The sequence below is a fragment of the Mugil cephalus genome, chromosome 11 (assembly GCF_022458985.1).
Source record: "Mugil cephalus isolate CIBA_MC_2020 chromosome 11, CIBA_Mcephalus_1.1, whole genome shotgun sequence".
NCBI classification, from domain to species: Eukaryota; Metazoa; Chordata; class Actinopteri; order Mugiliformes; family Mugilidae; genus Mugil; species Mugil cephalus.
Genome location: NC_061780.1, coordinates 25097897 through 25125792, shown reverse-complemented (window position 1 = coordinate 25125792; position 27896 = coordinate 25097897). Strand labels below are relative to the sequence as shown.

General features: G+C 46.0%; 1 protein-coding gene across 11 annotated transcripts in view; it reads right to left on the bottom strand.

The window, feature by feature from the left end:
• Positions 1 to 421: 421 nt before the first annotated feature.
• LOC125016161 (DNA-binding protein SATB1) overlaps positions 422 to 27896 on the bottom strand; it is a 99752-nt gene continuing 72277 nt past the window's right edge. For 9 of the 11 annotated variants that reach the window (XM_047598401.1, XM_047598400.1, XM_047598405.1 and 6 more), the window contains 5 exons: positions 25509 to 25721; positions 22573 to 22644; positions 22212 to 22367; positions 4370 to 4576; positions 422 to 2708 (listed from right to left, as the gene is read on the bottom strand). In XM_047598401.1, coding sequence (XP_047454357.1) covers positions 2013 to 2708; positions 4370 to 4576; positions 22212 to 22367; positions 22573 to 22644; positions 25509 to 25721 — 1344 coding nt within the window. In that variant the 3' untranslated portion in view covers positions 422 to 2012. The remainder of the gene's footprint in view (positions 2709 to 4369; positions 4577 to 22211; positions 22368 to 22572; positions 22645 to 25508; positions 25722 to 27896) is intronic. The other 2 variants (XM_047598410.1, XM_047598406.1) reach the window with 1 other exon arrangement.

Below are 27896 nucleotides of genomic sequence, written 5' to 3'. Positions count from 1 at the left end.
TTATTTATTTCAGATTTCACAGGTGTTTCCAGATACACTCAGCAGTAGAAGAGCTCAGGTACAGTCGGTTTGAGAGGCACGACAGAGCGTTTGAATTCAGTTTCGCACGGTGAGCTCTTTTGCACAAACTTCAAATATATTTACAATAATAAACAATCAATGATTCATAAGATGTGATATTTACAGTTATTACAAATGACAAAGCGCGTTCGCCGACTGCGCGACCGGAGCCGATCTCTTTAAAAACAATTCACATCGTTTTTCGTCTTTTGTTTCCAGAGGAGAGAGAGAGACACACACACACACACACACACAAAAAAAATTATAAAATAAAATAAAATAAAATAAAATAAAATAAAAATGAAAGGAACTCCTCTGAGGTCAAAAGAGTCTGGTCAAGTTAATGCCAAGAAATCTGTGGTACAATACAAACAGTTTAATCGTGTAATTAACAATCAAGAACCACTTCTAGTTAGAACATTTCTGCAGAAAGGAACCGAGAAACACTTATAAAACGTTCAGTCGTAACAAAATAACTCGTCGGTGTTCTCATCGAAATCAACTCATAGAAAAGAAACACTTTTATACAGGAGATTTATACAGGAGTAGCTTTTTGAATTGGATTGTTAACCAAAGGAAGACACATCGCAGACATCGAGTTTCACACAGATTGCATATGTTTTTCTTTCTAAGGTGTTCTATAGGTTAGTCTTTTTACCTAAGCTTATTTGCATGATAGTAAAAATTGCATACAACATTAATCGTGAAGCTTGTAGCATGAGTTGCTCGACATACAGCACTTATTTTTTGTTTTTTATAGGCAACCTTTAAAGCACATTTCTCCATTTAAAACGTTTAAGACACTTTTTGTTTTTACTGCCCATCGAAAAATCACATTTATAAATAGAAAAAAAAAAAAAAAAAAAAAAATAATGATGTTGGTGGGTTGGGTTGAAAATAAAAAAGCGTAAGAAAAAACTTTAAAAAAAAAAGTAATTACATCAGGAACACTGCATGAACTGCAAATAAATAAATGTCAGACAACATAAACATTGTGTAATTCACATTTCTAACTGTGTGGCAATTCAGAAAGTTACAGTGACGAAGGTTTTGCAAAATAATCTAACGTCGGCAGTGCCGTATAGTACAAGGCATTTGTTGGCATAGTTTCTTTAAGACTGTATTTTTTTTTTTTTCCTTTTACAGTTACAATATAATGTATATTTATATATATATTTATATTTCTTCCCTATCAAATAATACGTAAAGACTGAGCTATTCTCGGAGATGCACCTGGACTGGGTGGCGGCGCTCCGGAGAGAGATTGGAGTGATCCATAATCACATTATGCGCTTTTTAAAAGAATAACTAATCTGCCAGCAGGCTCCAGACTTGATACCTCATAATTAAGGCCTTGTCAACCACTTGGTCCTTGATTTCGTTTGCTGTTTTTCTTTTAAAAAAAAAAAAAAAAAAAAAAAATTTCCAGTTAAACGTCACGTACGTAAACACCTATCAAAGTCCTAGCAAACTCCAGGGGAACTTGTTTTTTTTTTTGTTTTTTTTTCTGAATAGAATCAGTAGCTCAAAAAAGATAAAGTAAGTCAGTGTAAAACAACAGACAGAGTGCAGTCAGCAAATATCCACGGCAACATACTTAGAATAATTTTTTTTTTTTTTTTGTGCAGGTTATTTAAATGATGCATCAGTCTTTACAGTGAATAATACAAGTTTTACAAAATCCAAAAAGAGTCTGAAGTTGGGGGCTTTTTCCGGCACACGGCCTGTGTGAGTTTGATATATATATATAAACACTCCTCGTACAGTCCAGACGCTGTGCTGATTGAAAACACTACTTTCCTTTATTTGCAGTGCGGTGGTTCTGTCTCGTTTAGCACAGTCATCAGTCTGTGTGCGCGCACAAGAAAGCTCTCAGTACGTGATCCGACCGAGGGAGGGGTGAGGGAGGGGTGGGGGTGGTTGAGGGAGGGCGAGGGGAGGGGTGGGGAGTCCTAGTCCTTGGCCTCGTGCTCCGACTCCGACTGAGCCTCGGCGCTCCGGCCCAGCTGCTCCTCGATCTTGATGGAGAAGATGGTGCTGTTGGTCTGCGTGCTCTCCTCCAGCTCCTTCAGCAGCTCCCGGCTCTCCCTGAAGTCCGTCAGCTCCTCCTCGAAGGCCGGGCTGCTGCTGCTGCTGCTGCTGCTGCTGCTGCTGGTGTTGTTTGTGTTGTTGGTGGTGTTGTTGTTGTTGGCGTTGGTGGCCGCCGTGCTGTTGATGCCGCCGCCGCTGCTGTTGTTGTTGTTGTTGTTGTTGCCGGGCTCCTTGGGCGCCTTGGCTTGGTGATTGACGTAGAAGCGCTGGTTCTGGAAGAACTTGATGATGGTGAGCTTGGGCAGGTCCAGCTGGGCCGACAGGGTGTGGATGGCCTCCTCGTCGGGGTACAGGCCCACGTCCTGGATGAAGCTCTGCAGGATGCCCAGCGCCTCCAGGGAGATCTTCCCCCCGCCGGTGCGGGACTTGATGCTCCCTCCGCGGCTGCCGTCGTCCTCCGTCTCGGCCGGGGAGGCGGTGGAGGGCTGGCGCGGCGGCAACCGGGGGCCGGTGGGGGGCTGGTGCTGCTGCTGCTGCAAGGGCTGCTGGGATACGAGGGGCTGGGAGGGATGGAGGGACAGGGAGGGCTGGTGCTGCTGTGTCTGAGGCGGCTGGGGCTGCAGGAAAAAAAAAAGAATAAAATGTTATCAGCGAACACTTATCGGCGCCTTAATAAGGCCTTTCATTAAAATCAATTGAGTTGTGAGGGAAGGGGGCCTGCAGTGTAGAGAACAGCCACTTGGTTGAAGGAATTTTCTGTGTAATATCTCATTGAATGTAATCAGTTGTGAAGATATGAGTTGGTTGCGGGAGATTGTGTTGCACTCACGGAGACGCTCGCACACACACACATGAACTCCAACGACACACACACACACACAGAGAATTCACAGGGAGGCCGGTCTCTCTATTATATCCTCTGCTGCTTATCGGGCTCCATTGCCAGGCGGCGATAAACAAGCTCCCCGCGCACAATTCACGCCGCGATGGTCCGTCTGATTTGCCGCGGCGTGAGAATGCTATCGATGGCTTCCACGGGGCCGTCAGAGCCCGTCAGTGTAAACACACGACACGTTATTGTGTGGCTGGAGAGGGGGGGCGGCGAGTGGGCGACGTCGCGGTCCCCGTTGACCCCCGGCGAACGGGCGCTCTTTTATTCTCGTTTCTGAGTCAGACGCTGCAGATACGCGTTTCATAATGAAGTTTGCGGAACAACACTTTGCAGAGGACTCTGCTCGCCAGCTGCATAAATGCACCCAGAGATGTGATTTCACCGCACCCAATATACCGAGCTGTGATAGCCGCCGTTGAGCTAATTTGGCGGCCGCACCGCGCGGGAGGAGAGGCCGGCCGGCCGGCTCGAGATATTTAAACACTGGTCTCTTATGGGCGATGCAAATCTGCACCATTAAATCAGAAATAATCCTATTTGATCAATCTGCGACCATTTCTGCTCGCATGCAACGCAAAATTCCCTCATTCCATATCTGCTGCTGAAACTGAAGAAATCCTATTACCTTATTTATATCCAGTAAATGACAGCCTTTGTGAAACGCCGGCCATGTATCCAAGTAACCAAATAACTAATCAAGCGCTCAGCTGTGGCTCAGACTTTTAATAGAAGTATTATTGTACTTCATTAAGATATTTCGACCGTTAACCGAGGCTGTGTGTGTTATTTTCTATTCATCTGCCAGATGTCTCTTATAAAGCAGCTCTGTTAAATAAGTTCAGCCTAATGATATCCGTGAAAAGGGATTTTTTTTCTCTTTTTTTTTTTGCAGAAAAAGTAGGAACTTTGAAGTGTTGCCCTGTTTCTAATTTACAAGCGTTCGTAACAAAAGTGTTGTTTATTCAAATTCCTGCAAAATTAGTTAAGATTAAATGAAAGGGGGTGGGGTGGAGATGAGGGGGTTTTCAACACATGCCTCCAGAAACATGCACAGCGAGCAGAGTCTCACATGCTCATTTAAGTTACAGTCGTGGTGATTATTTTCTGCTCGGAGAAAAGTGAAAACCTAAAAATAACCTGAATTCCGAGTGGACTTCTGCAGATCCTCACATAAATATGTCCAGTTTCCCGTCATATAGAGGTAGTTTATTATTGCAAAACGACTTTAATTAATAAAAGATCTGCAGATTAACTTTATGCAGGTCAATCAGTACACAGCTTTTTTTTTTTACGTGTGCATGAGTGAATGAGTTCAAGAGCACGTTACGCATCTTTATTTAGCTTCTGTTCACGTGGGCGGCTCATGTTCCAGTGAGCGCGTCTCACCTGTAGCTGCTCGGTAGAAATGTGTATCAGGTGCGACGGCCTCTCGTTGTGGTGCTGCTGCCCGGCGCTGCTCTCCTGCTCGTAGATGGCGTCGCGCTCGGCCTGCGAGAGGCTCAGGAAGCGCCGGATCATGGAGAGGTTCTCCCACAGCGTCCGGTTCTCCGGAGACGGGTCCTCCTTCCAGCGCAGCAGCTCACAGAGCCAGCCCTGGAAACACAAAAACAAGACAATAAAAATAACGGATCAGGTGACGGAGCCAACGGCCTCTGGAACCCGCTTCGCTTCCACCGAGAAAGTAAAAGTTGCTCGGATGATTAAATCATTCCAAATGATTTAAGTAATTAGAACAAATCAAAAATATTGTTTCACTGGAACAATTTCCTGATTTTTTTAAAAAAAATAAAAAAATAATAATTAAAACAAAAACTAAACCATTGCTTCGCCATATCTGCACCTGCACTGTTTTTTCCTCCACAGCTGAAGACGAAGATGTGAATTAGTCGAGGTCGAGCAGCGCAGAAGCAGGAAGGAACAATTTAAAGTGACAAGAAACACACACACAGACACACACGCACACACGTTTATCCAGTAGCACCCTTGGGAGGAAGCTAAAGTGACTCCCATGTTTGAAATGCTCCAGCAGAGGGCCATGAAAGACAGAGCTAAGGAAGAGGATCACAATAAGAACCACTTTAATACAATGAGTCTGACTTCTGGGGAATGAATTAAAAAAAAAAGAAAAAGGTTGAGACGCAGGACAAACTCACTCCCGGTCAATGTGTAGGTTTATATATCGCTTTTAAATATTTAAATGTGAAGTTATCAAGTTAAGAGAAGGATCATAGTTTGATCATAGTGTGTATATGCATGAGGAAAAAGATGTTTTACCTAATTTTAGGTATTAATTTTATTATTATTAAATATGTTTCAGACTTTTCTAGACTACGAACTATTAATCAACCACACATATAAAAAAAGTAGCTGTTGGTTTAAACTTTGCTCCTATTTTTATTTATCTGCTTGAGATTAGTGGGTTTTTACGGCACGGAGGCGGCGAATGGAAACGTCTCGCAGCCGCGGCAAATTAAAACTACGCGTTGGTTCACCGAGCTAAACTGAGAACTGACGACTGTTCAGACAGAAGGGCTGAGGGACGTGGTGAGATGTGACGACCTAAACCTCAGCAGGCCAGCGACTCAGTGAGTAAGAGTGAAAAGGAAATAGCGCGCTGAAGAGGAGCTGAGTGGGAGGACGATGAGGAGGAGGAGGAGGAGGAGTGTGGAGGTGGCACAAGGAGTGATACTCTAATATGACCACATTTTTTCCACTAACAAGTAATCTACCATTTCCAAACCAGCCATCAGATTAAAGTTACTTATCCAAGTCACTGCACGTTACTATTTTACACATTTTCCTGAGTAAAAAAGACAGTTTTTTTCTGTCTTTCTGTCTTGCGTGAGTGACGTAGGCGACAAGTCTCGTTTTCAGCATGAGCACAACTCATAAGTAATACCACACGGAGACACACAAGTAAACAACAACGGAAGGAGGAGCCGGAAATACTGACGCTATTTAGAGTCGGAGTCCTGTCTACCTTCAGAAACACGACAATTTAAAGAAATGTTTGGAGTCGCAGCTCAGTCAAGCTACCAGAGCAAGTCCCACCGGGTGGTGCAAAGCACAGACAGAGGTTCCCACCGCCCAGACAAGAAAAACTGGACTTTGGTGCAAAACCAATGAGTGGGGCAGAGTTGAACAATTGTTTAAAACTGTTAAAAATCCATATTTACGTTGTGGCATGTAACATAAAAGTAACTTGTAGTCTAACTTTTAAAACCAAGCAATAAGTCACATTTTAAAAGGAGTAATCAGAAATCGGATTACTTTTTCAACTGTGGCAAACACTGGTCACGAGCAGTGAAGCTCAGCAAGAAGAAGAAGAACCTTTAGCAACATTTATTCCCTTCCACATCAATGCTTAAGGCTCCGTTTAGGATTTAACACCTCCACTATCGTAGTACCTCTGCTGCTAAGCGACGGTTATTTCATCGTACGCACAAACGAATCGTCTTTCATTTGCTGTGTGCTCGGGACCAAGAAAGAGTCTGCACGAAAAAATAGCAGCTAGCAAGATTTCAACACATAAATATGTCTCACTACACGAAAGAGGAACGGAGGAGCAGCACGTTCATCGTGTTTCTAAAGTAATCGTGTTAGCATCGTTACTTTCACGTGAGTTTAGCCGACGTCGCTCGAACGACAACATCTCCAGCTAGTTTTTGCATCCTAGCACATTCCTGCTTTCAGTCTTCTACATTCGTACGTAGAAGAAGAAGACGAATACGAAGAAGAAGAAGAAGAGGAAGAAAAAGGGAACAGCCGCCGAGGGGGAACCAGCGAGGGGGAAACGCTGCGTCAAAGAGAAGCAGTGAGGTGTGAGCTACTCTCTCAGCCGGGTAGTCTGTCCTGGCAGCGCGACAGAGCGGCGCTGTAATCTCCCGGCCAGTGTGTGGCAGCACCTTTCATTTCCACGGGATTACACCGTGCTGCTGGTCTGCACACACACACACACTAACACTAACACACATGCACAGAGAGAGAAACAGAGAGGGCAGAGCCACTGCATGCAAGAGATAACTCAGCAGTTTGGTTGTCCCCCGTTCCAACTCCTCCCATAAGCCACATCAAACCCAGGAGGGGTTTTGGAGGAAGTCGAGAGGGAGGGAGAATGAGGGGGAGAAAGAGGGTGAGTGTTGGGGGTGAGGGTAGAGGGGGCCATAAAGCCTGCGTGCCCACCTTGTTCCTTTGCCACGTTTATTGTTGCGTTTTTAATTTGCATGCAGAGGGATTTGGACGGCGCTCCAGTTGGGCTGTCTGTGGTTTCAGCTGATTCGGTAGCGAGGAGGAACACACACACACACACACACACACACACATATGCAAACACACATACACACATGCAAACACACACACAAGCCACCGCACACCATCTTGTGAAAGCCAGAGAAACAGGACCCCAGCCCAACGATGGAGTAATCCAACTCAAACACTCCCCGAACCAGCAGGATTAAACCCAAAGTAGCAGAGCCAATCAAACAAAGGCGCGACGTGAACTCCATCCCAATGCCAGGAAGTCCATTTGATGAAATAAAGTACAGAGAGTTTATTAGTTCACAAGTGTGAATGTTCAGCCCGCGTTGGATTATTTCAGTTGACATTTAGCCGCTTCTTTCGGCTTCTCGTTGCAGGAGGAAAAAAAAAAAAAAACCATAAACACGGCGACGTCTGCGAAATGTTTTTGCACGGCGAGCGGCAGTTAGCGCCGCAGCCCGGGCCGTGGACGGCGGACAGCGGACAGTCAGCATTTTCCATGGCAGTTTCAAGAGCTTTGTTTGTGTTTGTCTAATTGCATTGCTTCCACAGGCCAGGCAGCGAGAGGCGGAGACGGCGAGGGACAAAGAGACACACTGAGAGAAGTTAGACGCTCCCTCAGCGAACTTTAAAAAAATAAAATAAAAAATACATAAAATGCATCAGTATATGCATCAAAAAAACAATATTTTAACATTTAAATTGTGGTATTTATTATCGTCTTTTCCTTGCATCAACTTGATTTTTATCTCCGACAATCCCGCTGATATTACGACACTGTTGCGAATCTGTTTTCTCCCCTTATTGTTTAATGTAATTTGTTGAGCCTCTCCACCGCAGCTGACAAGCACCAACTGCTCTTGATTGGATCATGGAACTTGCTGCCCCTGCAGCTAAAGTGTTCCAACGCGGTCCAGAAAACAAAAATCTAGGGCTCTTCAATCCAGTGTGCTCTGCGTTCGGTTGAAGATCATTAAGGGCTCTCTATAAATAAATAGAACAGGTAGCTCGGAGCGGGCCGACAGAGGAGAACACGAGCTGCTGTGAAGATATTTTCTCAGGTTTGAGCCTTTTTGCTGCTCGATGCTGCAGCAACAGGAACCAAAAGTCTGGTGATAGTTTCTACAGCGCCGGACCGAGGAGCTGGCTCTTTGTCACCTACAGATAAACATGCATTTATAATAAAAATGTAAGAAACAGATGTATTTTCATCGACGTGTGATTGGGTCTGCCACCTCGCATCGATACTGAAAAAAACGGCGTCAGACATGTTGCATCTAACTGTCCGGCTCACAAATAGCTACGAAAGTGAATGAACAATAGATTAAGAGTGAAGATTGGCGGCATAATAATCAGATTAGAAGTGTAACTTCAAGGTTTCACCCCAGAGGCTGAAAATAAAGTCGAAGTTTTAACTGTTTTTGACAGTAACACTAAGCGCTCACTCTGACTATTAATGGAGATCAGTACGAGGGGTCGATCCAGGAGAGACTGAATCGGCACCAGACTTATTTATTTTACATCTGCCATGAACCAAAACTACGTCCCCGCACCGTTAAAGCGTCTTCCTCTCTTTTAATGACGGCCGGTGAGTAAACATGTCTGCCATGTGGAAGAACTTTACTCAGAAATTTGTAAAACAGAGTCCACGAGAGGTCCGCTCAGGTTAGAGGCTGCACCCAAAAGACAAGAAAGATTTATTGGACTGAACTGAATCCAGTTGCATCTAGGAGACGACGAGGAAGACAAAAGGATTGAGGAATCATGTCCAGACCGGCTCAGGGACTCGGACTGTTACCGGATTGGGAGGCAAATGATAAAACTTTAACGGTGCCCATTCCTACTCCTAACCTACACAACCTTAGATCAGTCGTGAACTGTGGAGTCAGTTTATCTGGATGCAGAACACATCTCTCAGTTGAACTCACAGATGCTGCAGACAGGTTCACCGAAGCAATAAGTACCGCCAGGCGCAGGATTACCTCGCCATGCTGGCACACACCTGCAACAATATTGCACTATAATCCGCCGGCTCTAGGTCAACGCTGCTCAATTATTAATTAGTTTCCAACAACTGGACGGGAAACGGAGCGCTCTCCCTTTTTCCCTTTTCTGAGATCCGACCGCAGGCCGGACGAGCTCCGGGGTCGCGGGGTGAGTTAAAATGGAAACCTTATGACCCCTGAGCACGGAGCCCCATGAGCCTCAGCAGGCCATTGTACAAGTGTCAGTATAAATAGCGGAACGGGTGTTCTGATAAAAATATTTTCCTTGCGACACAATAGTTGAATTGAAGCGCGAGGTTCATCCAGCTATGCGACGCAGCGCAACCGTGTGTGTGAGTCCTGCGGTCACAAGCTGCCAATGAGAGCATAGGCCGGCTCTGTCAGGGAACAGCGTGGTATTCACCGCCCGGCCCTGACAAACCACCCGCCCACCCCGTCCGTCGGCCGGTCGTTCGGCCGCTCGGTCGGTCGCTGCTACCGCTGCAACATGGAAGCTCAGAGGAACACTGACCAAAAAAACATGAAAAAACAGAAAGGCTTCGCTGTGAGACACACAAACAGAGAGGGCTGTCACACGGCCTGGACCAACACCTTCCCTCTAATCTCATTTGCTCGTTATCAGTCCCATCAAGCTGACCTCGGCCACCGCAAAAATAAATAAAATAAGCCAACAGATGTCCATCAATTTGCCATTTGAGCCCCCCCTCCGCCCCCCGCCCCCCGCCTCCCGCTCCTCCTTTCTCCTCGGATTACTGCGTGACCAGAAATAATGCCTCAGTTTCAACCCAACAGAAACAGTCAGTGAGTAGGTTTTGACCATTCGGAGGAAAAAAAAAAGAAAAAATGGGGAAGATGACACATCAAAAATATGAAAGGAATAAAAAAAAAAAAAAGGAAAAATGATTGTGATTATTGTTGTGGCCGGCTGCTTGGTTGGAGGAGAAGGCCGATTCGAAGGCAGCCAGACAAACCTCTGCTGTGTCTGAACACAGAGCGAGAGCTAAAAGTAGGGGGAAGACAATGCATTACTGTCTTTCCTCCTCCTTGAACCTGGCACGGGCCCAGCGCTGGCAGACAGCACTATGCAGATAAATGCAGCCGATAACACGGTTTGTTCAAACCTGTTTCTCTTCCTCGGCCGCCGCGCGTGCACGGCCCGACCCGCGAGGTAACGTACGCCCGTTGCTGTGAAAACATGAGGCCCTGCGGTGGACGCCCATCCGCTGGCGAAGGTGGAGTCTTCTAGATGTTCCCGATGCTCGGGCATATGCGGATCTCCCGCAACGATAAGCAACGACTGACTGCACTTTTCGGGGACAGATTGTGTCTTTTCTTTTGTTTTGCGGCGAACGGAACGGTTCCGGCAGTACACACTGTCCTGGGCGTGATGCGGGGAAGAAGGGGAGGTGGGAACGCGGTCAGAGGTCTTAAATGAACCGGATCGCAATGATGTGTCAGAAAATATAGCAAGAACACAATCCTCCCGTGTAGCAGGCCAGTAATACACCACAGAATCCTAATTATTTGTCTGCTAGTGTCTTATTTGTGCAATGTGTCCTCTCGGCCAAAGAAGTCGACCGAGCCCTTTAACATTTATTCCCAAACACCTCAATGCGTAAGAGTTCATTTGGATTCAGTTTAGGATTTAATCCTTTTAAAACCGAAGTGTGCGATATTTAAATTATCGTATCTCATAATGGTTTGCACAAATTTCAAAGTGTGGCTAAACACTGGGATGTTGTGCTTATGTCTGGAAGACCTTCGTGACATCTCAAGGGTGTAACTAACTTTAACCAACAAATTCCTCCAAACAACTCTCTCTTCTTGGGTCTCCCTGGTCTTGCATCGCCCCCCAAACTGCAGCAAACAGCAACGGTGTGTCATTATTACCGTAATGGCAGCTGTTTTTCCAGAAAGCGCAACTTCCCAGTGTTCAGCCACAATTTGAATTTTGTCCATCGGTGAGTTACGGTAATTCAAATAACACCTCCATTATTTAGTATTTGCATCGTTTTTTCATCGTACACCCAAATTAATCGTCTTTCATTTGCTGCGTAATCGGAACCAGGAAAGGGTTTTCATGAAAAAATGGCAGCTAGCAAGATTTCAAGATATAAATATGTCTCACTACACGAGAGAATTAGATTAGTGAACAGCATCTTCATCGTATTTCTAAAGTAACACTAAGTCATTGCGTTAGAATTGTTATTTTCATGTGAGTGCTGTGTTGTGCAGTACAATCTCTGGCTAGTTTTTGTATCCTAGCGCATTTTTACGTAGAAGATCTTCCATAAGTAAGAGAATCCACCTTCGCTTAATGGTGTCAATTCTGGGGATTCAAACTAACAACCTACTGATGAGGTCTAAACACATACCTACGGAGCCACGGGACTGGATATCAATGTTTAGCTAGAATAAAAAGGAAAGAATACACATAAAAGAAATTAGCATCTTTCTAAAAATACACTTCTTTGTTTGCACGACATGTCTATGAATGTTCACCATATGGCGATCAAAGAGCTGAATTTATTGTTAAGCCACATTTTTATTTACCTCTGCATAATTTCTCATAACCTCACCATCTGATTCCAATTCACACGCCGGTCCCCGAGCCTTCCACGGCTACAAAAGAGGCGCGCATCAAACGGACATCTTTGTCAGGAGACGGATAGACCCTCAAGGAGGGTTGGATTTGCGACCACGGGAACGGATGATGAAATTTCTCAAAATGTGCAGATCGCGAAGGCGCTTCTCTCTTAAGGAAAGCTTTTAAGGATTAAAAAACTGAGTCATCGAAATCATTTCAAATTGGCCTTTTTAAATAAATAAATATATATGTTTTTTTATTATTAAATCATGTGGATGTGACTCTGAAGTCTTGTCAGAGTGGATGCTTTCCAGATTGCCGTTGCCAGATTGTGTCACTATCCCCTTTTGTGAGGATGTCAGTGGATGAGCTTTAGGAGAGAAAAGTGCCAGTCTGAATCATGGCTGCCAAACACTGGAGCTCTATTCGAGCCGCGACACGGAGAAGCCTTAGCCAAACAGCGAAGGTTTTCTGAAGAGGGGGTCGCGACCTCTCCAGATACAATAAGCAAGTCGACAACAATAACAGATTGACGGCGTACACGACACACATTGTGCAGGCGAGGCATGACTGTGCAGGAAGTGGCCCTTCTCTGTGTCAGCGCTCGGCTCCCAGAAACAATACCGACCGGTTCTCTTTCACGTCACGGCTGCCGAACCAATGAGGTGTTCGGGGGAATTTTCGAGCGACCAAACAGAGGCAGATGGAGCATAAAGAATAACCAAAGGCAAATGACCAGTCCATCAAAAATGGAGCGCATTAAACATCTGTGTGCTTACAGTTTGGCTTTTTTTCTAACCGCACATTTTATTCCTTTTTTTTTGTTCCAGGAGAAAGTTCTTCACACACAACTGCACACAACACGGTAACAGTGGTGCAGCCTTTGTGTTCTCAGCACAAATAAAAATGCTTTGCTCAGGACCAGCAGTTAAAAAACACACACACACACACACACACACAATTAAACGGCATGAATGCACCAAACTTCATGTTAAATATCAACTAATTTAACGTCGCTCTCTTTGTCCAACAACCACTCCAGATTGATTATGAGTAGAAAATGGGAGCCACTGATGGCGCCACCGTGCACGTGCCTCCTCCCATCAAATATTAGCACTGTTGAAATTGCGCCGTAATCTAGTTTATCCTGGTGGTGGGCTGATATTTGAGCACCGCGCTGAAACGTTCAAACACCGTTCTCTCCCACCGCAAAATTTATAATCTTTCCCGCTCAATCCCGCCGAGGCAGATGGAGGATGAATGCGCCCGAGACAACAAACGCACCCCAAAGATGAACTGCAGATAAACAACGACTGCAGCGACACCGCAAACACGAATAAGGAAGGAAAAAAAAAAAAAAAGGAAAGAAAAAAGCACCTACATGCAGTCAGATTCCATCAATTACAGGAGCGTGATTGAGATTTAATTCAAAGCTGGGGTTTAATTGCTAATATCAAAGCATAATTAAGCTGATAAATCATGACTGATCTTATTGAATTAGGGATTGAAATAGTGGAGAACAGACAAATTGTCTGTGTCAGCTAAATAAGTGTTCTTAATTGGTCTACAAGTTTGTTTCAGATGCTAATGAAACCGTACAAATATTCTATCGCAAACAGAAGTTTTCACACGCAGCCGTTTTGTTTTGTTTTTTTCGGCGCTCGTTGCAACTTTCGGGAAACTCGCGACTTCCCGGCTGAAGCTCAGTTTGAGCATTAAACGGTGAAAAAATAGCGAGAAGCAGAGCGTAATTGGGACGGAGTGATGTGGAGCGGGGAGGAAAGGACGGAGAGGAGGAGACTGTAAAACAAATAAAGCTAAGCAAAAAAAAAAAAAAATCACACGAGCAGGGCGAGGACTCGCATAGGTCCTAATATCTCCCTGTGCAGTTCCCCCCTCGCTCACACACCGTTAACGCAGCCACACGCTCACACAGACACACACTCAGACTGCATCTGCCTGAGCTAGTGGCTGTAGTTAAATTGAAATATTTCCCGGCGTGTGTCAGAAGCATGCAGAATGGTAATTATGACAGATCTGATTAGGCGGGCCGAGTCGGGCGGCTCCGGGCTGCAGGTGCGACCTTGTGCATTCCTGCGTGTGTAAATAAAATTAATTACAAGCGTAGGGGGCGCGCAGCGCGTGACATCAGCGCGCGCAGGGGGGACTCCCACGGGGGGCACCCTAATGGAATATTTTCCCCGAGTCTAATAATACAGTTGGTATTGACTTGAGGTAATTAGGGGGATCATTAAAGCGCTTTTCCCGGCGTATTTGCCTGCCTGATCAGATTAGCGAGAATGGGCCTCAGAACAAGCCCTGTGTGGTCTGTCAGGAGAAGTGGAGACAGTGGGAGTGGGTTAGCTGGCTAAGAGAAAGAGCTAGCACAACGCCGCGCCGCCTGCCACTGGAACGGGGGGGAAAGTGTGAGGGAACGGCGGCTCGGACGATCAGGTCTGAGCAAGGGCGTACGGGTGGAATAAGTAAGCACAGGTTAGGTCTGTTCATGGGGGGAAATTAGAGAAGTGCTAGTTCAGTTATCTAGCAAACTGGCTAACAGCTGCTCCACAGTAGAGAGCATTTGTCATATAATAATGCATTAGCGGTGATGACGAAGAGACAATTTGGAGTCGGGGCAGATTCCTCGTTTGGACTGCAGGGTAGGAGGTAGGCGAGGAGGAGGAGGAGGAGGAGGGGGAGGAGGGGGAGGTTGTGCAGTTGAAGACAGATGGGGTGAGAGGTGGCACGTAAGGCGTAAGTGAGAGAGATGGCAGCGGAGACACAAAATGCTCTGAGCATGCTCAGAGAGACCCCCGTGCTCCCGCTAAGAGGAGGAGGAGGAGGAGGAGGGTTCAGCAAAACAGAGCGAAACAGTGAGGAGAAAACAGACTGGTGGGAATTCCACTGTCCATTAAACAATAAGAGAAGGGCCCATTGCAGGGGGGGGTGAGGTGGGGGTGAGATGGGGGTGGGTGGTGGTGGGAGGGGGGGGCTTACCGTTTGCAGGATAATTCATTCGGTAAATTAATTATTCAGACAGCTGGGTCTCCAGTTCAAGAAATTGTGTCTTTAATAATAGAGGGGATCTGGCCTAGCCTGTTTCCCATGGCAACCTAATAACCAAGCAGGCACAGGAGATAAATAAATAAATCAATTAATAAACAGTCACGGCCCTTTTAGATCCCCGGGGGCTGCGATACGCTTGCTCTGATCTCCCTAATATGAGAGAGGGAGAAAGAGAGAGGGAGGCGAGAGGAAGCCGACAAACTAAAAATGTAAACGGTCGTCCTGCCACCGCACGCAGAGTAAAACTTATGAGGCGAGTGATGCAAACTAGTGATGTTCGATACCGACGATTTCCTTTCCGATACTGATACTGAGTAAAATAAAAGGGTGATGCCGTTTACTACACAGCCGAGCTAATACAACGACAGCAAAAACACACAAAATATGTTTCAAATAGACACTTTAAATAATAAGACAATAAAATAAATGATTGTTTAACTATCAAGAATGAAAACTTGCATCTTAATTGTGACTCTTCCGTCCTCCTCGTTAAATAAACGCCTCCTATTCTGTGTTGAGGTTTAACATGAGGTGTTTCACAAGGTTTGTCGTGTTTAGTTACTTTCCACTGTGTTCATCACTTCATTACCTCCAATGACTGAAGTATCGAAAGTATCGACATTTTGATTTGAGAATCGATTTTAGAGCATAAAGATATCGGAAGTATCGATATTTCAGTTTTTAAATGTATTTATTTCCTTTAACCGTCCCGACCCAGAGCGGCTCCTCTGAACAGTAAAAACTCCAGAGACAGACACCCGAAAGGTCAGCCATTGGTCAGAGCGCGCTGACGCAGGGACTGTTTGTGTATGTGTCATCGGTTTTGGTCTGGCTCATGTTTTCTGTACGATCTGAGATTGAAACCAAGAAAAAAAAAAAAAAAAAAAAAAAAAAAACAGGAACAGGAAATCAGTTAACACGGAGGAAGTGGTTCCAGTTATTCTGACACCCTCCCTTCCTCCTGATATCAGTGCCCCCGCCCACCTCCACCTACTACTGCACGTCTCTCGACCACCGAGGCACTCGCTCAGTCACCATCGCCATCACTCCCCCCGCTGCCCCCCCCCAACTCCAGGGACTGCCATGCCAGGCGGGTGCAGGGTGACAGATGGCATACACCAACCCCCCCCCACCACCACCTCCCCTCCTACTCGCACTCTCCCTCTATCTCCCTCTCTCTCTCGCTCTCTCCCCCCTACTGCACCAGCCCCCCTGCTCGGCCCCCCCGGTGGCGCAGCGGCGGACCAGATCAGTGCCATTCTGTCTCATTAGAGCCTGGCTAATTAGCGTAGCCTCTTCCAGGGGAGAATGAGCGAACGAGAGAGAGACGGGGAGAGCGATGGGGAGGGAGGGAGGGAGCGGGGGAGGGAGGGAGGAGGGGGGGGGGGGCAGCATTGGTGGTGGTGGTGGTGATGTCTGCGTTCTTTACTCTGCCGGTCATTGAGGAGTCGGAGGGCTTTGAGCCCTGCGGTGCGCTGGGCTCCCGGCGTGCTTGTTTCATGACAGCAGGGCCTCTGATTCCATCCGTCGCACAATTCCCTCTCAGGAAGTGTCGGAGATGTTTAGACATAAAAGTCGTGTCGGAGGAATGCCCACCATCCGCCCCCCGCCCCCCCACCACACACTAGGCTAACCTCCCGTCGCTCAGCCGAGCATTAGCCGCCCTCTCTGCCAGGGCAGCCAGCACAGAGCGCGTCCCCTGTTAACACGAATGAAGGATGGAGCGCGGCTTAGCTCGCTAGCCTGAGCTCGCTAGCCTGACTGTGCAACTTCATGATGTTGGCGTCAACTTCCAGCTATCCGTGGATTCTCAAAGAAACCAACACTACTAGACCTACTGAGGCCTGGAGTCCTCATATGGGGACATTAAGTTTTAGGTTTTATTGCAGCTTATTCGATAGCGGACAGATTCATTCAACAGACGATCACAGGACAAAAGTGGACGAAGAACCATCAAGTTCTACGGTTAAAACTTATGTATTTATGCTTATTAATGTTTCTAGTTTGATATGACCCACTAACTTAGCAACTTTTATCAATAGCAAGCACTCGTTTGAGGACGTTGGGACTTCATTGTTTGCAATTCTGGTTTTGCTCAGCCGTGTTCAGGTATTAAAATAAACAGTTTTATATTTTGTCACACATTGGGTGACTTTACTATAAATAATGAAATAATCCCAGTGTCCACATATGAGGACATTGTTTTTTTTCTTTTACAAAAACTACTACTTCCTGTTGAAAGATGATGCTTAGTTTGTATGCACCTTGGAGAAATTAAAAATGCAAAGCAAATAAAAGCTCGGGCCTCAGGAGGTCAAAGTTGGGTTTCATATTTTAGGAAATACCAAATACGTGACATCTTACTCTTAGCTATCTACAGGGACGGGTACTCGGTATCATAATGGCCCTGGCAGATTTGGGTGCTTCATTTTAGCCCTTAGCTCTACACGCTACATGTGATGTCAGTTTTTTACCTGCATGGACTTCACTGAAGTACACGCTGCAGATTCGTCCACTGCAAATGTGGGTTAGAAGGTTAAATCGGTCAAATGTTTGGCTGTACTTCAACTCAAAAGATGCAACAAGCACTCAAAGGAGATATTGTGCATGGGAGGCAACACCTGGAATGTTTTTTAAAAAGCCAAAAAAAGTACTGTCTTTGATAGCCTGCAAGACCCACGCCACTGTTTTATTTTATTATGATAATTATGACAGTGTGTTGTGAATTTTATATCATATTTTATATATTGTATTTATATTTTAATTAATATTCTATTCAACTTAAATGTCATTAAATGCCTTACAAATAAAAAGGAAACCCTTTTTAGAAAAAGTTTGTATGATTTCCATTCTTTAAGCCCCGTTTTCAAAAGTATTGGATGAAACCTTAACGATTCCCATCCCTAGCTATCCGCATTATTATTATTAGTCTTATAAAATATGACAAAAAGACAGAGGGACTGCACGATTCCAGATTTTGTCCCAACGTAGCAGAACCCAGTCTGGCTAATTAGCACAGCTAAACAGACGGTGACAACATCTTCTGAGTGTGGATTCTTGGAGAAATCGTCATTTTTTTGCATCTTCTTTCAGACACCTCACATAACTGAGACGGTTCCTGGTGTGAACGGAGGAAACCACTGCTCAGATCAATCAATTACTGCTGTCTAGATTAATCACACACGATTCCTGATTTTGGTAATTTACAATTGTTGCCTGTAAAACAATGAAAAGCAGCAAATAATCACCAAACTGTGACTCAAGTTGATTGATGGATTTCTCAGCGAAACACCTGAGTCAATCGTATTACTGCAGCTCCAACTACCAAAACTACTTCTGTGTATGTCGGGGATAAAAGAGGAAGACATGCATTTGCATCCTTATTGCTTTCCTGAGTCAATTAATAATGTTGACGTCAACTCTGGCCTATTCAGATCGTAGCCTGCACCTCTGCAGGCTAAAATGAAATGGGCCGCTTGGCAAATACCGCCACTTCTGGCAGTGTCCTCGCTGGATTCCAACCAGTAGCGGCGCGCGGTTGTTTTCTCCAAGTCTGACATCTCCCGAAGCTAAATGGAGACGGAGATTTCTTGGAGCGCTCGACCACTTTGAACCTCCGCGGGAGGAACGGGTCGTGAATAATGATTCTTGATTTTCATCAAAAGAGTAAACACAGTATCAGCGCTGATAAATCAGGAGAAGGGGACGCGTGGGTTAGTCACCAAAAATATGAACGATGGGACCGGCGGTGAATAGGAGCCATTAATCTGATGCAGTAATATGGCTCGGCTTAGATTCACTGCTCTATAGTTACTACTGTGAATATGTGGCAGTAAAAAAAGTGATTGAAATGCAACATTGAATATGTGAGAGAGGGTGGAGGGGTGGTGGTGGTGGTGAGGGTGGAGGGGGGCAGTTAAGGGCTGGCAGAGGCCTGCTGTGGTTACGAGCCCTAAGAGAGGACGGGATGGCTGCGATCCAGAAACTCCCCCCAAACACATTCGCACACAGCAGCCCTGGATGCACCGACACTGATCCTGCCTGCACGTAAACCCAGATCTGCTGCTGACTGCGTGTACACACCTAGACTCACCCGTTAACTCCTGTTTACTCTGACCTGTCCCGGTCCGTTTTTACTATCATCATTTTTTATTTTTTTTTAAGGTTCCGGTCTCTCTGTAAAACGCGGTGCAGGCGCGTGTCTGCAGGACCTGAAGCCGACGGCTCCTCGTCACCTGATCCGCGCGCTCGCTTGCGTAAGCACGCTGGGAAATCCTAACGCTGAACCGAGGAGAGTTTGAACGGCGCGGCGCAACCGAGCCGACGGGACGGTGCCAGCTTCGGCGATGAGGCCTCTCCCTCCCCCATCCCCCCACAGCGATTATTTCCCTGGACCCCATATGGGCATGGTGCCCATCTAACCCATCCTCCACCCTCATCCTCTGCCACATCCAGCCTGCTCTCCCCTGCTTTAGTAGCAGCAGCAGCAGCAGCAGCAGCAGACTCCCAAGGTTTGGAAGGGTTTTCTTTTCAGCCTGCAATCCTCCCTCGACCTAAACTGATGCTCGACAATGTGAATAAACACACTGCGGGAAGCTAACACGATAACACACAATATCCTCGCAATACAGCTTCTTTCCTGATAAAAACACAAAGTGATCGCGCCGACATTGTCTGGAATAAGCAGCTAAACGTTGCATGGCTGAGAAGACAAGGACATTCTGAACATGGATTCTTAAAGACATGAACATATTTTTTGCGTGATTTGAAGCTCGGTTTAGATATTTAGTAAAATATCAACTCATGTCAGGTGAATTAAAAGCCGACACTTGACATCCCCGACACTGTTCTCGGTGTGAACAGAGGAAACCGCTGCTCTCAAGTCCTGTTATTTTTAAGATCAATCAATTAACCAGATTAGTCTCTTGCTTCAGAAAATGTCAGAAAATTACAAAAATAAAAATTTCCGCTTTTCTTTTTTTTTTTTCTCTCTCTCCTGGTTTGAAGCAAATTTATAATCACTTCATGAAAAATAGCAAATATTCACGAAATGTTTGACGCTTTTGTTCAGAGAAGTGACTGCTTAGTTTGCATAAAATGTTTATTCAGTCCAAGGACCCCAAACCAATGGAGACATTACGTAGGGACTATAGCTTAGTGCTATTTAGAAATATACATTATCATTATCATTTTGCAATCAACATTAAGCTATTTCTGTATTTAAAGAAAATTAAATTTGTAGGGCAAATTGAAAAATATTTAAAATATCTAATCAACTAAAGATTTGAAGTTGAAGAGTTAAGACCTGTGTTTTAGCGACAAAAGACGTAGCATCCAAGGGAAAGAGGGGTATGTTTGAATTCTCCGCTCACCCAGATCAGAAAACTAAAACTAGATTCCTCTGAATTTAACAGAAATCTGCCGGATTTGAGACGATCGCGTCGGAAGGCTTCACGCCTGAAACCAGGGTCCTGGCCTCTAATTTTTCAGGGTTTTTCGGAGATGCCGTCGGGGAGGAGGAGCAGCAGCCGCTGGCCTGGTGGTGCCGGTAGCTGTGGCAATGCCGGCTGGGTAGCGAGGGGGGAGACCAGCTGCCCGGGGAGCGCCCATTACGAGATAGAGCCAGAGATAAGTGCTCTCCCAGGCCCCTTTTCAGAGGCATAATTAGCACACTTCTTATCTGCTGCTCAATTCACATTCACACCCGCCTGCCATGAATGGAACGTGAAAGAGAGGCAGAAATCCGGGAGGGGTGGTGGGGGGGGTGACGACGAGAGAGAGAGGTAGAGGGGCAAGACAGAGCGGTGATGGGAGGGAGGTGGAGAAGGCACAGTGGAAACCTGTTCCCAGACAAACCGTCATTTGAGAAGACAGAGGCAGCAGCGAGTTAATGCTGCGGCCGCCTCCTTTCTCTTTCTCCATCCTTCCAAGGAGTCTTTGAACTCCTTAACAAAAACAGTGGTTTGTGCATCAAACTGCAATTTGGTAAAACAAAGCTATCTGGGGCTATAATCATCCTAATCAGCAAGAAAAAAATAAAGCCTTTGCAGATATTTCAAGATTATTCCGCCCTTGGTGATCTATGTCTACCCCCCCCCCCCCCCTCCGCCTTACACCCCCACCATCTTCTTCATCAAGCACAATTGTGGAAATCTTCCCAACTCTGGCTGCGACAGGCGCATGAAAACCTTTAATAATAAGTCCTCAGCGCTGCTCTTTTTAATTGCTTTAATAAAGAGTTAAACTGCTGGTATGTTTTATCTTTTATTTGGCTGTTTCCAACACACACAGGCCTGGATTGTGGGAGCTCAGTGCTCTTTGTGAGAAGATGACAGGGCCCACTCCCCCCCCACCACCACCACCACCACCACACTCCAACTCCCAACATCATATTACGGAGTGGAGCTAATATAAACAGGTTTGTTTGGTGTTGAAACAGCTCCGACTGTTAAACTCCAAACCCCACAATAAAGGAGACATGTGTCATTATGTCCATAAATCACTGCAGCCGCGCTCTGAGGCGAGTTAGGTTACACACAGGGCCGACATCTCCCGCTTTATCTTTAACCTCTATATCTTTATAAGTTATGTAGCATTGAAATCGGCCATTTATAAAGAATACACACGTGCTCTTTAGTTTAGGGATTAGGTTATTCAAACACAAACATGTCATCATAAAGGGAAAAGATCTTCCTTCTCTAAATTTGTCTTAACCGTCATGTGTCAGTACGTCCATAAATCACTGCAGACATGCTCCGAGGCCGGTTACGTTACACGTTTGACTGACGTCTGCAGCTTTATCTTTACTTTTCACATGTTCAGAAGTTACGTATATATAGTGTAATTTATACAGGATTCACTTCACCAAATATGTCGCCTTAAAGCTAAAATATCTTTGTTTCTAAATTTGTCTTAAAAGTGTCATTATGTCCATAAATCACCGCAGACATGATCTGAGACACATGTTTGACATGTTTTATCTTTGACATATTATGAGGTTATGTAGCATTGACCTGGTTGCAATATTTTAATTTATAAGGATTCACGCATAAAATATTAGGTTATTTGGACACAAACAGTTGATCTCAAAGCTAAAAGATTGTTTTTACTTAAAATAAATCCCTGTATGTGTGCGTCTGTGGACACTGTAAAGACGTATGTGTGCATGTTTGGATTCGTGGTGCGACAACATAGCTCTAGAAGAAACCATTTTTAACAGCAAACATCGAAAGGCCTGCGAGCCTCTCGGCTGGAAGCGTGCGGGAGAACCTTTTTCGTTTTGAGCTCAGCGAGTTGTGTCGCGTTTCTGTACCTGGCTCTTGGAGGCGGCCACCTTTGCGAACAGGGCCTGGGAAACCTTGGCCCTCTTCATCTCCTGCTGGATCTCGTCGTAGATGGTGGAGTTGATGTTGAGGATGCAGCTCTCCGTCTTCCCGTTCCACTCGCTGGGCAGAGGCGACGGCTTCACCTGTCGAGGGAGACGGACCAATGAACACAGACGCTTCGGCACGTTTCAGAATTCCTCTTTGTGTGTTTCCAAGACTATTATAAGTTATTCTGCTAATGTGTGTGCAGTGTGATGTCTGTTCATTTTAACTGTCTTTCAGTCTCTATATATTTTAAACTAGCAGCGTCGGGGCTGCGGAGGTGACGGGGTGAAGGTGTCTGCTCACAGGTGAAATGCCCACAGGGATGCGGGGGTTCCAGTCCTCGGGCCTCACGCTGTTGCAGTCTTCCCTCCGGGGCTGCGGCGTCAAGAACACAAACGGGTTTTGTTCAGACTCACACGAGGGAAAAAAAAAAAAAAAAAAAAAAAAAAAAAAACTGTCTACACACAAGCATGCGCCCTCCTCGCCAGCGCACCAGCGTTACTTTGCTTAAAAGCACTCAGATGTGTTGTGTGAAACGTTATTATTCTTATGTCAAGCCGGTGATTAAAAAATAAATGCAAGTCAAGTGAAATCAAATCATCTTCATTCAGCGGTTTGTTGCATCTTGACGAAAATCCTTTGACAAGGTAACAAGTATCCTAATAAAAGCATTACCCAGAAACCATTAGCATATGAATCATTCCATACGAGTCCTCCTGAAAGGAGACTTCCACAGGGTTGGGTGAGAGCACAAGTAAAAGGCGTTGATTTAAACCATAATAACACCAACAAGCTCCCAGCTACTGATCAAAAAAAAAAAAAAAAAAAAAGAGAGAGAAAAAACCCAACATATATATGTTGAAGTGGTTGTCTAGACGCCTAAAGACGAGTCCCCTTTACGTGTTCAAAAACAATCCTGAAATTTGCGGTGAAACTGGAATGTCTGAGCGTTGCCTTTTATCCGCGTTTTATGACAGCTCGACACGGCCCCGTCAGCCTGAGCGCTGGGATATCGTGTCGAGCAAATTGTTCAGGCCGAGGACGTGCGCTAACTGGCTTTTGGGTGGGGTGGAGGTGGCGGCGGTGGTGCTGGTGGTGGAGGTGGTGGGAGGGGGGGGGGGAAGAGAGAGTTCGAGTCGACCCATCGGAACACGTGAGAGAAACATACCTCTGCATCTGTTTTTATGAGGCCAATAAAAAGCCTCTTCTGTCTCTGGCTCGATTGCCACCGCGGCTGATTTATGTGCTTAAATTCACACCACATTGCTCCATAGGAGAGGCTGGCAGATGGCCAGGTGTACGAGTATGCAAATGTGTGTGTTTGCAGGGGTGTGTGTGTGTGCGCATACGAGCGTCGCCTTGTGTAGGGAGCAGGTCCACATGATAAATGTCAACGGGTTTAAGTCACACAGGTGAAGTTTATTAGGCCTCCAGATATCGTACTGATTTGCCAAGAGAGCTCTGAGCGATGTCGAAATAAAACCCAGAAACCAGAGGCTTTGAATTGTGTCTGCCACGTCGCAGCGGTTTGCTTTTATTGTTCGTCGTGCAGATCTATTTCTGCGCCGTTATTTTTGTTTTCTTATGTGCTGCTACTGTTCTGTAATGTGGTTTCAGATTTACTATAAAAGGAAACCTTCATCCGCGTCTGATGTGACGATTAGAAACTTCTAAATCTCCGCCCTTAAATTCAGGGACCCCGGCGAGAAACACCAACAGCAGGTCGTGTGTAGCGGCAACAGCATCTTTTTCTGTCTTTCTTATTTAGTCGCTTGAATACATTCCTGTGCCTCCTGCCTCCGTTTGCAAAGACGAGCCGTGAAGTGCGAAGTTCAGGCCCTGCTGCCTCAGAATACGGCTCTTTCTCTTTGGCCTGTGCACGCAGACCCAGGGGGAGGCCGAGCTCTTAGAGATGGGTGGGCCCCCCGTGCCTCGGTCTTAGCTTTCCTCCTCCTCACCTAAATAAAAGCCGAATCTTGACCGAGGACGGGACAGAGGCCGCTTTGTCTGCCCCTCTCACCTCCCAGATGCAGCTGACCGCACTTCAAAAGGCCTTAAGTGGTAGAAAGTTGCCACATGCCTTTCGAATGAGGGACGGCGGCTACGCGGAGAGGGTGCGCAGTCGTGCTGTGGCACACGGTGATTTGGAAAGACTAAACGGAGGATGATCTTTCACGCAGCTTGTCATCAATGAGCGAGCTTTATATATTTATTTCTCTTTAAACGAGAGGGGCTGCTAATGCCGCCTAATGCACGGTAAAAGGTCAAAATTAGCACAAAAAATTATCCATCATTTGTGCACCGCTCTCACCTGTGTGGCGAGGTAGGCGGGGGGAGGAGGGAGAACGGAGGAGGAGGAGGAGGAGGAGGTAGTGGGGGGGGGAAAGGCGGCGCAACTCTGGTTTACACGCAGGAAGAATGTAAAGCATGTTCTCCGGTGTTCACGTTGGCAGAGTGAATCAGCGCTTATTTATTCCACGTGTTCCCGGACAGGTTGCAGCCTGATACAACGGAGGGGAATGTGAGGAAGGCGTGGAACAAAAACCGAGTGTCTGGGTGGCGCTTGTTGCGCTTATCTGCCGGCGTCACGTATAAAGCGGAGCGTGCTAATGGGTGCCGTCTGTGTTTGGACAGTGTAAATGTGAAAGTCGACACTTTAATAAGAAAGAAAAAAGAAAAAAAAAAGGAGGTCGCTCGTGGTATTTAGCAACTACGGCACTTCTACACAGAGACAGACGCACAAACCTTTGTGCAAACACTCCAACCTCATCACTGACTTCATGCAAACCCAACCGTCGATATCCTGAGTCGGTTAATTGTGCAGAAAGTCGAAGGGTAAAATCCTTCGTCCACCAGGCCGTCACATGAAAACTCTCTGCCGCTATTACTGACTGTCTTTTGCACATTTACAACCTCACACAGAAAAACATGCGGCTGCTATGTCCACATATACACTGGGAACTGCACTTTTTTATTGCATTTTTAACTGTGCACTGTAGTTATTGTTTACTCTGGTGTCTGTCTTCATCTGTTGTATCTGTGAACTTTACTTCTTCACCGTTTGATAAAAAGAAACTTTTTGTCAAATCCTTCTGCTACCTCTTTCTCCTTTATAAAAACGCAAACTTTAGGTTGATAACACATGCACATTCACCAAACCATGACCGACCTTAACTCTTTTCCACTGCAAAGCTTTCGTGCTCTAAAATCTCCGCTGCAGCGCGTTCAGAGCGACGTACCTGCACAGGTCGGTTGGGCGGGGTGCTGATGAGCGGGGCGGAGCCCATGGCCGAGGCGGCCGTGAGGCTTCGCTCCCTCTCCTCCTGGTAGATGCGGTCGCGCTCGGCCTCGGGCAGCTGCAGGAAGTTCTGCATGGCGCGCAGGTTGACCAGCAGCGACTGGGACGCCGTCTTGGGGTCTTCCTCCTTACGGAGAATCTCAGACAGTAAGCCCTGCACGATACAACCAGAGACGGTAAAGATGACGGAGGGAGGAGGCGATGGGGAGGAGAAGAGTGAAAGAGGAGAAGAAAGAAGAAAGCGCCCAGAGACAGACACAGAGAAAGAAGAAAGGAGGGGGGGGGGTAATTGGTAGGCGGAGGTCAGGATGGCGATAATCACATCAGAGGATTCTTAAATAAGACGACGTAGCTTAAATGGAGATGTGATGATCTTCCACCCACTTAAACTGTAAACTAATATTGCTTTTAGGGACTCACAGACTTTGAGACCGAGCTATTAGGTTTTTAAGAACTAATGGTTTCATTTGACATTTTTGACAAGTCAGTGCAAAACTTTTCTGTGTTACATCGGAGGAGCTGGAAGAGGACGAGCCGAGCTGATCCAAGAGCGACAGAACTTTTCCCGATGGGTTTATTTATCGATACTGCTGCGTTAAATATCCGCGTTAGGTCGCTGGAGAGCAACATCTGCAACATGTGACTGAATAATGTGAGACCACAGACTTTTTACGTCACTCTGTGTCTGCAGAGGCAGGTGGAGTCATTCGTTTCACCCCCTCTGACATGCTGTGTTTCCTTTTCCCATAGAAATGCACAAAACCTAAAATACAGATAACGTAGACGCCTTCATCATGAGGTGATTTTTCAGACGTATCGATATGAAGGTTTATTGCAAAAGTGCAGTGGACACACTTTTTCCGCTGTTCTCCATCACCGTGGACGATGCAGGGGGTCATGTGACCAGTTCATTCGAAGTCCATCTCCCTCAAAGTGAAGTCTCGTGAGAATCTGAGAGAAGAAGTTTCAGCTCATTCGCAAAAACATCTTCAAATGGAAACACGCGCTTTTATTTTGCATAAAACTGTTAACAGCCACCGACTCCCCCCACAGACGGCAGCCCGCTGATTAATTCTCTAAAATCCTCCCATCAAATAAAACGCCTCTGTCTTCTCTCCCTCCTCTCTGCGTCCTCTGCTCTCTACAGAGCGTTTGTCTTGAAGTAAAGAAAACATCCTCCTATCGCGTCCGTCCGCGTCGCCTCATCAGCGATCATTTTTTGCGGACGGTGAATCTTCCGCGGGGCCTTTCCCAGATCTCAGCTCGTCGGGGCGACTCGCCTGAAACGTCTTGTTCGGCGGGGCAATCAGCGTATCCTCTGTTTACTTTTCAATAGCGCTCAATTCCATCATTACGAGACGGCGATGACTCCATTATCAGAGACGCGTGATTGGGCCTTTTCATCAGCTCTTGGCCGCACACTGTGCAAACCATCGCCGCGCTTCTCTCACCATCAATAGGTGTGATTTGGTAATAAAACAAGGTGATGGAGAAAACATGCTTTTTATTTTTTTATTTATTATTTAATGTTCAAGCATGCGAGTCCTCCTGGGTTAAAGATAAGAGGTGTGGTATGTCTGTCTGTATGTAGCCATACTACGCAGTTTAAAATAAACCGCGGCGTTTTCAGGCGAGTGTGAACGAAAATCTGACATTTTTACTGGTGCGTACAGGTTTCCAGGGACAGATTAGTGGCATGTTGTTTTTTTTTATGCATGTCTGTCTGTCTGCATTCTTCAGAGCTTGCATGCTTATCATTCCTCGTCATCGAACCTCGCTGCCTGTCTATCTCTCAGGGCAATCGGTTTCCTCCCCATAAAAACAAACAAAAAAAACTCTCCTCTGATCCATGTCCTGCATCGACACCTCCCCTCCCCCCTTTCCCTCTCCTTCTAATATTAACACAGACATATAGGAAAAAAAAAAAAAAAGAAGTAAAACAGAAAGCTAATAAATAATCCTCCAAAGGCAAACTCTCTGACGGCACATCGGGCTAATTCCTCGTATCAACCACAGATAAGAAGACTCTGTTTGTGTGGAAGCGGGAGCTCACCAATCTGCACGGAAACACCAGCGTCTGACTCACTGAGACACACTTTACTTTTCTGTACGTTCAAGTTTCTCATCGATCCTTATCAGTCTCTCTCTTTTTTCTTTTTTTTTCTCCCTTTTTAATACACTGAGACTTCAAAGCAGCGGAGAGGTAATTTGGTTTGTTGTCAACCCCCTAAACACAGACAGCAGGTCTGAGACGTTAGCACTGTGTGCGTTTGGCCTCCGACTAGGAACCAAAACCACATATTTTTGGGAGGGAGAGAGCGGATGCTAC